This window comes from Phaethon lepturus, unplaced genomic scaffold, assembly GCF_000687285.1.
Source record: "Phaethon lepturus isolate BGI_N335 unplaced genomic scaffold, ASM68728v1 scaffold14856, whole genome shotgun sequence".
Classification (NCBI taxonomy): domain Eukaryota; kingdom Metazoa; phylum Chordata; class Aves; order Phaethontiformes; family Phaethontidae; genus Phaethon; species Phaethon lepturus.
The window spans coordinates 7813-17571 of NW_010545674.1; the positions used below are offsets into that span (position 1 = coordinate 7813).

Below are 9759 nucleotides of genomic sequence, written 5' to 3' on the forward strand. Positions count from 1 at the left end.
CCCCCTTCAGACCTAGCTTAGAATAATAAATCCGTCCCGTGATTGTTGTCTTTTCACTTAATAAACGCTCATCATTTCCTCTTTGGGAACTTCCTTCATTGGGACAATACAAAATATTTCTGAAGCTGGTTTTGCGGACTCTATCCTGTCCTGTAAGCCAGAAATGTGCCACTGTTTGTGGCAGAACTGATGATGTCCTCTCCATGTCCATTCTCTCGCTGCTGTGTGTCTGTGTCTGCATTGCCTGTACTTGGCCCGACAGTCTCTTTTTGTTGGGACTCCTTTGACTTTTGGAGCTTTATGGTCATTTTCCAACAACTGCTCTTGTTAAACAATATTTTTTAGAGAAAAAGGAAAAGTTGTCGTGCAAGCTTTAGCAAGTTTTTTGTCTTATTAAAAACTAATTATTCTCTTTAGGCAGAGAAAGTACATGAGCTGAATGAAGACATCGGAAAACTCTTAGCTAAAGCTGAGCAGCTGGGAGCTGAAGGAAATGTTGATGAGTCTCAAAAGATCCTGATGGAAGTGGAGAAAGTCCGAGCGAAAAAGAAAGAGGCAGAGGTATGGCGTTAGTTCTCCTATGAATTGTAATGGCAGACTGGGCTAGGCTGAGTGTGTGGGAAACAGCTGGGCGGTTCCTACTTCCATTTCCGATATTGCCAGCACCTTCTTTTTCAGTTTCAGCCATGTGCCAGCAAGAAGTTGGCAGCGTAGTGTGATAGATGAAGAAAAACTTTTTAAAATCTTCTATCTAGTGAAGAGAGCTGACGGCGTGGGGAGGGATTCGTCCTCTGAAATATTTGGTCACGAGGCACTTGCAGGGATAGAGTGTCAGGTTAACTGTGCTCGCAAAGTGTTTTGTATGGCACCTCCTTTGTATTGAGGCTGTTTTTTTGATTCTTGAAAGCAGCAGTGCAATTCTTTGCAGGAGTTTCCTTGGAGGGTTGTGACTGTGTAAGGATTCCCTGACATTTGTGTGGTTTTTTGCTTCACTTTAGGAAGAATACCGAAATTCAATGCCTGCATCCAGTTTCCAGCAGCAGAAGCTGCGTGTGTGTGAAGTCTGTTCAGCGTATCTGGGTCTCCATGACAACGACCGGCGTCTTGCTGACCACTTTGGAGGCAAATTACACTTGGGTTTCATTCAGATTCGTGAGAAACTGGATCAGCTGAGGGTAATCCTCTGTTTTAAACCTTCTCCTTGTAGTTTTGAAGACATTCAACAGTTTTATTAAATTAGTACAGAATTCTTTGGAGAGTGTTTGTAGAAGCCCAGAAATTTCTGATTGCAGAATCCCTGAAACTTCAGATGGAGGTTTGTGTAGCCTCATCTTGGGTTCTGTTCTCTAATTTCTGGATAACTGTACCCTCAGAATTCGTCAAACCAGACCACTCCTGTCACTTATTCCTCAGAGCATTGGTACAGTCACCTGTATTTTTGTCATTGATATAGCTGAAATTTGTCACTTGGGTTTTTTGACTGAGACCTCGTAATAAAATGCTTGAACTGAAGTTTCACATAGTGCTGTCAGTGGAAAAAGGTCTTCAGTGGCTGAAGTGATTGGAATTTTTCTGAAATGGTTTGTAATGGAGTTGCGGTACTGGTCTTGCTTGCAAACAGACCTTTAACCTGCTCAAGTAAGAGTTGTGATTCCTGTGCCTTATTCATTGGGCAGTATATTGAGGTCTGCCTCGATTGATCATGGGCACAAGGCCAGAACACTGTTTCATTGTGTGTTTTGTACACTCATGGTGAGACAGTGCCTTGCCTCAAAGTTTACAGGCTTGTCTCTTAGAGCACAAGCACTCAAAGCGGAGTAGGGAGTGGCATTTCTTGTACTGATGTATGTTAGTGAAGTTGTCAGGAAAATGAGAACCTTGATAGAGATCTTGACTAGCAGTGAAACTGTTCTTTGTCTTACTATTGGAATAGTCTCCCTGCAGATCTCTCCGACCTGTTACTGTATGGCTGAAATATGATGTGGACTTTTTTTCTAGAAAACAGTGGCAGAAAAGCAAGAGAAGAGAAACCAGGATCGTTTGAGACGGAGAGAGGAGAGAGAACGAGAGGAGAGAATGGGCAGACGGTAAGTGGAAGCTGATAACTGGCTTGTGAAGGTGATGTTGAAATAGTCTGATATCTTGTATCTGAGCAGCAGGTTCTGCAGGAATAGCTTTTGGACGTGCTCCAGGTGCTCTGTGAGCACCTTGGCATTCCATTAAAGATGAAAACAAATGCACAAAACCCCCACCTTAGAGTGATTGTATGTGTATAGTTTTAACCTCCATTGTGTCTTTGAAAGATGTGATATCCCTGTAATGTTCAGGCTTACATCAGTCTAGTCCCTGTCTTTGGGAATCTGAACCTGAATAAAATGCCTTCATCCAGTCCTGCATCTGAGTGGGGAGGTTTAAGATGTGTGAGGGCTAGGTCTGCTCAAAAGACATTAGTTATGCACAATGCCCTGGGCAGCCCTCCTCACTTCTAGGCGACGAGGTGACAACAGAGTGGAGCTGGTATTTGTGAGCCAGATGGTGGGCTGCCTGTCTTGCTCTGAAAATTTTCTACAATAAGAGTGAGGTGCTTTTGTGGCACATCTTTGGAAAACATTTCCTAGGGGATCTGAGGGACCCAAGGAGTTGCTACCTCTGGCGGTTGTGGCCCTGTGTATTACCTTCTGCTCATACCTGTATAATCCTTGAGCAGTGGGAGTGGCTGCAATGTTGGTATTCTCAGGACAAGCTCTTCTGCCTCTTGCCTGCTGAATGAACAGGCATCTTGTGTGTAAACAGCTCAGTTAAACAGCCTGGTGTGGAGAGGGTGGTTATTTGCAATGGTCAGGCAGAGGAAGTGGCTGAGTAGGAATGCTGTTCTTGTCGTCACAGCATCTACCCGCTTATCTCACGTGTTTCTCCTGTTGTACTTCTTGCATCAAAAAAACCAACCTTGCTGCCTACAGAAAGCTCTTTTTGACTCTCACTGTAAACTGCGGAGTGCGTTTCAGCCATCCATGTCTGAGGTGTGACCGATACATAACTGCAGTATGTTCTAAGGTGGTGCTGGCTTCTGGGTGTATGTTGCTGGACATGCTAGCAAATAAATACCAGAATCGAAGCAGCTTGGTTTTCTGTGGTCTGCAGCATGGTGATTTTGGTGTATTGTGAAGATGTAAGCCCCAAATTGTTACGCATTCTCCAATTAGGGTATTTTATGTAGGTTCTCTCTCCCACTGGAGACTGGTGTCATATGAAGCGCCAGTTCATGCTGTAGCTTTCTCCTGAACTGTGGCACTTCATGTAGAGCCTCACAACTTTTCTGGCATCCATGCAAGATTGTTGGTAATGCAGTTATATTTGGGAGCTGCAGAATCTGGAACTGGCTGATGAGTGCGGGAGTTAATCGAAAGGGACTGGTGTATGTTGTTGCTATGGACTGAAAGATGAAAATGAAACAAGCAGTGTCTTCCCATGCAGCTGCTTCATGGCAGCTCTTTCTGAGCCACAGTAGGGCCATTTCTAACCTGCAGTCAGTGTGTCTGTCTCCATGGTGCCTCTTCTTCCTGGAGGTCATTTCTGTGTGAAATTGCTCAACAGACTTGGCTTCTGGAATAGTCCTCTGGATCTTTTAATTGGTCTGTATCTCCCCAAAATGCTAGCTTGCTTACTCCAGTGGTATGTATGTGGTTTTGTTCCAGTGGTATGTATGTGGTTTTGTTTTTGTGGTTTTAAAAAAACTCCCCAAAACAACAAAAAACAACACAACAAAAAGACAACAAACCCTCAATTCTTGAGAGTTTAAGGAGCCTCTTGTGTTCGCACATAGCCCATATATGGATGCACCTGATTGAGGAGGTTGAAAGATCACTTTTGAATGTTTATTTAATGCTTTATATATGAAGGGTTTAAGAACTGCATTGAGTTGGCCTAAAGTCTGAGTTCTTGCTGGTTCCATATGTGGCACTACTTAGAGACTGTGGCCACCCTTTGTTCTCACTCTATGTGGAGGCATCTGTATGGTCCTCTGTTCAGATACCAAAGAAAAGCTTGTTACGAAGGAGCCAGGAGTGCCATACAGAGGAGGTCAAATTATTTGCCTCCAAAATGAGGACTTGACCCAAAGAAGGCAAATAGCTTTCTCAGTGGACACTTAGTCTCAGTACTGGGACTAGAGCCCAGATTTCTCGATTTCTCAGTACCTTCTCCACTAGGAGCTGTGCAACACCATGTTTACAGGGGTGTTTTTCCATCAAAAACTAATTGGTGACTTCTGCCACCTTTCAGATTGCCTCTCTTAACCAGAGCTTGATACTTTAAGGAATCACAGAAAACATGTTTCCTTCATAACTCTTCTTGTTGTATCTTCATATACAGCATCTTCACGGTGTTACTCAGTAAGAGGAGGAGTACTGCTTGACTTTGAGAAGTGTTTGGTGACTTCCTGTGACATACTGTGGAAACCTGTAGATTGACTTGTGAAACTCTACCTCTCACAGACTTTATTAATTTGTCAACTAAACTGTGATTTCCACATAGGAATGAGTGAACTGGGTTGTCACCCCTAGTGGTAAATAAACACACGTCCTTTGTTTGGTGTTGCTGGTGACTGCGGGCCACCCAGTAACCTCTTAAGACTGAAATTCTATGGAGAGGTGGCATGCCTGGAAATGCAGACCTTTGTGTTTGCTTCCAGACTACATCAGCAAACAAGTCTGGCTGGAGCTGCCAAATGGATTTCCTTTGTTGGGCAAAACACAGGTGTCATGGTTTAACCCCAGCCAGCAATTAAGCACCACGCAGCAAGCTCACTCACTCCCCCTGTCCCCCAGTGGGACAGGGGAGAGAATTGGGAAAAACTTGTGGGTTGAGATAAAAACAGTTTAATAGGACAGCAAAAGAGAAGGAAACAACGACGATAACACAATAATAATAATACTGACAAAGGAATGTACGAGAACAAGTGATGCCCAATACAGCGATTGCTCACCACCTGGTGTTCTATAGCCTGTCCCTGAGCAGCGATTCCTGCCCCCGGGCTAACTCTAGTTTATGTACTGGGCATGAAGTTGTATGGTAGGGAATATCCCTTTGGCCAGGCTGGGTCAGCTGTCCCAGCTGTGCCCCCTCCCAGCTTCTTGTGCACCTCCTCACTGGCAGAGCTTGAGAATCTGAAAAGTCCTTGACTTAGTGTTAAGCACTGCAACTACGTAGCCACAACTAAAACTTCAGTGTGTTATCAACATCATTCTCATACTAACTCCAAAGCACAGCACTATACCAGCTATCGGGAAATAAAAAACAACTCCATCCCAGCTGAAAGCAGGACAACAGGTTATGAAACTCAGCACATAGCTTCTGTGATGCAGGGACAAAAAAGGGAAGGCGAAAAAAAATGCTCAGCCTCCCACTCCTCTGGACAACAGTCTTTTACTGTCTCCTGCTGTATACTGATTCAGGTTAGTAAGGAAAATGCTGTTTTGTTGGGTGCTTCCTGAGTTCTGAAGTCTGGCGCTAGGCAGTGGTTATCAGGAATTTATTGTTCATACTCCTTCTCAGATCATAGGCATGGAAGGGCAGCCAGGCTTTTCAGGGGATGTGGAATGGCTTTGTGGGGATGTGTGCACCAGCGATTCAGAATAAAGTGATCAGAAGGAGAAGAACATTAAGAACTTGGAGTAATTACAGCTACCAAAAAAAATTCAGCTGCCTGCTGGGCAGGTACAGGAGGTCTTGCTGCTCTGTCAGGTTCTGTTACGTGAAAAAGGAGGTGTGTGGTTATTGCCTTGCTCTCCTGGTTTATCAGCTTTTCCTTCATCTAGTAGTCTTGTGTGTTGCCTCAGCGCATGGTTCATTTGCCTGACTCCAAGTTCAGCTCCATCTTGTTTACAGCCCTTCTACCTGAATTCCTTTCTAAATTTTGGGGTTTTTTTTCCTTTCTACCGTGATTGAACAAGCCCATTTCATTGTGAAAGAATGTCAGTGCACATTGATTCACTTAATCTTGTCTTATCTGGGTATGGTTTTAAATGATTTTATTAAAATAGATGCTTCTCTATAGCTTTTTAAAATTTTGTGTGTAGCTTTCAGCCACATCTCCTGTTACAGTGCCAGAACAGTAAATGGAACATCCCCTGTGAGTCTGTATGCAGTGGGGAGGCGGGAGCAGTTACGAGAGTGAGCTTCTAAGTCACTAAACAGGGAGACCATCCACTTCTCAATTAAAGCCAAAAGAGACTGTTCAGGCAGTGTGTAATGTTTTGGTGTAAGTTGGCTCTGAAATGTGTCCACAGAGAAAGAGGGAGGGCGTATCTTTCATGTGGAGTGGTATTTTAAGTGGTGCTGAGTAATGGTGCTTCAGAAGTTGAAAGAATTGTGACGTTGTTGTTATTTACAGTCAAAAACTAATGCTTACAGCTTTAAGCTGAGCACGTGAACTCTGAAGCCATGGAAATGTGAAAAAGAATAGTGAGGCTTGGATGACTCTTCTCAAGTGGCTTTCTAAGTCTGAGATGAAGGATTTTCAGTCTCTCAGTTACTTTTCAGTAATAGTTCTTCCCTTGTGTCTGTGTCCCCTCTTTTTTTCTAGCTCATCTTTCCCAAACAGGGGGAAGAAAAAAATCGATGCAAATCTCCTTCTAATGTTTGTTAAATAAATACAATAAGTGAGAAAATGCTGTTTTCTCTTTATCAAAACCTTTTTAATGTGCAACTACCTCAAAGTAACCAAAATCAGAAAACTGTCAAGTGTCTTTCTGACTGGATGAGGGTGGCATTTTTTCTTCAAAATGTTAAAGTTGATCTGGGTGATGTTAGACTGCAGAGGGTAAAGAGTATCTAACAAATGTGCACAGCAAATTTAAAGTCGGAAAGGTTCATTGTGATGCTTTATTAACAGAGACTGAATTGGTTTGTAGACCTTTACTGTTCCGACAGGAAGCTCTGCATGTAGAAACTAGCATTTCTGCAAAGTTCTTCAATTTTTGACAAATTCTCCATGCCTCCCAAATTGAAGCTAATTAAATGCTTTAATGGCAAGCTTTTTTTTAAATGACGTATTACTTGGGGTATTGTGTTCCTGTGAAGAGCTGCCAGGGTGAATGGGTTGTTCTATTGAAAACCCACTGACTATATCATAACTTCTCTTGTTTAACCCTCCTTTCTAGGTCTGGATCAAGAAATAGAGACCGTCGAAGGTGAGAGTGCAGTTCTTCTAAATACCTATTTCTCTTTAGCTACTGAGGTTTTTCCTGGGTCTCACAAATGGAGTTCACTCAGTGCCCCAGCCTCTTTGTTTTGCTCCCTGAAAGAAATGGGAACTACTGCTTGGACACTTCCTTGGTGCTGTGTGACTTAATGTCACCTGTTGGGCTAGAAAGCAAATGCTGGCTAGCCAGGTCAGGACAGAGGGTGCTGTGCGCTCCAGAGTATGAGTCTAAGAATGCACTCGATGCCTCTGTCAATAAATGCCCAATATACTTTCATAGTTTTAATGTCTGACATATATCTGTTAGATAGATTGTACCTCAGATCTAAAAATACAAAGGTTCAAGATCAAAGCCCTCACATCTCTGTGAAGAGTTTGCCTTAGCGGTGTGACAGCCCTCTCTCAGTGATCACGTACCTGGAGATCTTCCTCTCTACTGCTTTCCATATACATTTGGCATCCTTTAGGGTTTTTTTAAGAGCAGATTGAAACAAATCTGCTTCTACACTGCAGTACTGTCACAAGGCAGACTCTTTTTTGGCAGGCTGCCATATGGGTTATGGTAATTTCACATGCCACTTACTTTGGCCTCTCTTCCACTCTTCCCTTTGAGTGAGGCACGGTTGGTAAGCTCTGCTCCAGGCATCGGCACATGCTTATGTTAATGGTGGGGGCTTTTTATACAAGTTTCCCAGCAAATGCAATTTACCCATTGGCATTTTGTTGGTAGCATGAGGCCCAAGAGGGAGTTGCCCACCCACCTACGGGTGATCTGCCTTCTGTGTTGGCAGGGATGCAGCTGGGAGGCATGAGTAGTGGGTCTCTGGATAACTGTTACTCAGGAATGTCTGAGAAGTGGGCTCAGGTGCGCAGATCCGATGTACTGGCCCGTCCCCTGAATCTGAGGCAATCTGTGTCCCCTTCAGATCACGGTCTCGGGATAGGAGGCGAAGACGCTCGAGATCAGCTTCCCGTGAACGGCGGAAGTCTCGCTCCCGGTCCCGAGACCGACACAGACGCCACCGGAGCCGTTCCCGCAGCCACAGCAGAGGTCACCGACGGGGGTCCAGAGACAGGAGTTCAAAACACAAGTACGTATTCCTGACAGAAATGTTTCTGGAAAGGGGAGTCCTTGGCAACGCAGTGAGCCTCCCCAGTCCCTTAGAGCGAGCAGGAGTATGACTGGTTTCTCAAGTTAGCAGCTGCAGCGTCCTGTACCAGCTCCTGGGCCAAAGCAGGATTTCCCAGTGCCCGTTTGTAGATGGCCTCATGTGAGAGCAGTAGGGCAGTAACTGTAAGATCCCAGCTTGAGAGGAGAGTCTAGGAGATGGAACTGGTTCCCTGATTTGCAATGCTAAGCCTTGAGAAGTTGCTGGTTTTCTTGTATAAGCAGCAGCACAAAGGCCTGCTTGAGCTAACAGCCTCCGCAGGCCTGTAAAAGCCAAGTAACTGAGAGGCAGTTTTGACGTTGCATTTCTATGGTTATCTTCTGCTTCCCAGCTTCTTTCTCTTAGTGCTGGCAAGGGGAAGGAAGTGTAGGATTTAGGATCTGGGGGAAGTCTTCTGTTAGAAGGCTTCGGTCGAGAGACAGACAGTTCTTTAGGAATCTGCACTAGAGGGAGGGGGAAAAGGAAGCCAGGAGGGAGGAGTATACCATTCTCCTGTCGCTGAGGAGAAGTGCTGTAGTCCAAAGAAGGGCTTTCAGTCTTTTCTGAAACTCAGCAAAACACCCACTCTACAGGAGGAAGGATGAGGCAAGCATATGTAGGAGTATTAGAAAAATTGAAAGGAACCGTTGTGTTCCCTTACAGCCTTCTGAACCTCGGAGCAAGTTGCCAGGTGCTTGCTGATGTTAGATCTGGCTTTTTTGAAATGCTCCTAATTAATAGGGGAGTGCTTTTTAGCACTGTCTCAGGTCATTAGACACCATCACTTGAGTACAATTCTAGAAACAAACCTACTGTTGTGTCTTGTGTCACTTTAGCTAAGGGGTAAGAACAGGTTTTAAAGATACCCGATGAAGGGGAGGGGAACAATGGTCTGAAAAAATAAGTCTGTTAATAATTAATTGAGGGGGGGTGTAAATACTGTTGATTCTCCAATGGCTGAGATACTAAAGTCCTTTTTTAAATCTGTCTTGAACATGAAAAATAAAGAAAAGAAGTTTGGACAATTAGGAAGTGAGGAAGACCCTGTAATAACTATTACTAAAGAGCAGGTAAGGGATTGCTTTGAAAACCTTGAACACATTCAAACCAGCCCATCGAGATTGCAGGGGGATTGGCTAGCTGACATGCTTCCACAGAATTACTGAGAACTGGGGAGAGACCAGGATCAGTTTAAGAAAATGGAACAAAAACAAGAGAACAAACAGAAAATCCCTGTTCCCTGCAAGACTAGCTTCTGTTTTCACCTTGAGAATTAATGAAATCTGCATTCAGGTTCTGCTGGTCTGAGGTCTCACTTGTAGAAAGAGATGGAGAGCCTGTCGCAGGATCTGGAAATCTCAGGGTAGGCGAACTGCGGGCAGCAGGCGTTGTTGTGGTAACAGGGAAAGA

General features: G+C 44.2%; 1 protein-coding gene across 1 annotated transcript in view; it reads left to right on the forward strand.

Moving 5' to 3' along the window:
- The window catches only part of LUC7L (LUC7-like (S. cerevisiae)), a 17976-nt gene that overhangs the window by 6968 nt on the left and 1249 nt on the right, over positions 1–9759 (forward strand). Inside the window, exons 5-9 of the mRNA XM_010289034.1 lie at positions 418–561; positions 999–1175; positions 1999–2087; positions 7161–7190; positions 8128–8292. Coding sequence (XP_010287336.1) covers positions 418–561; positions 999–1175; positions 1999–2087; positions 7161–7190; positions 8128–8292 — 605 coding nt within the window. The remainder of the gene's footprint in view (positions 1–417; positions 562–998; positions 1176–1998; positions 2088–7160; positions 7191–8127; positions 8293–9759) is intronic.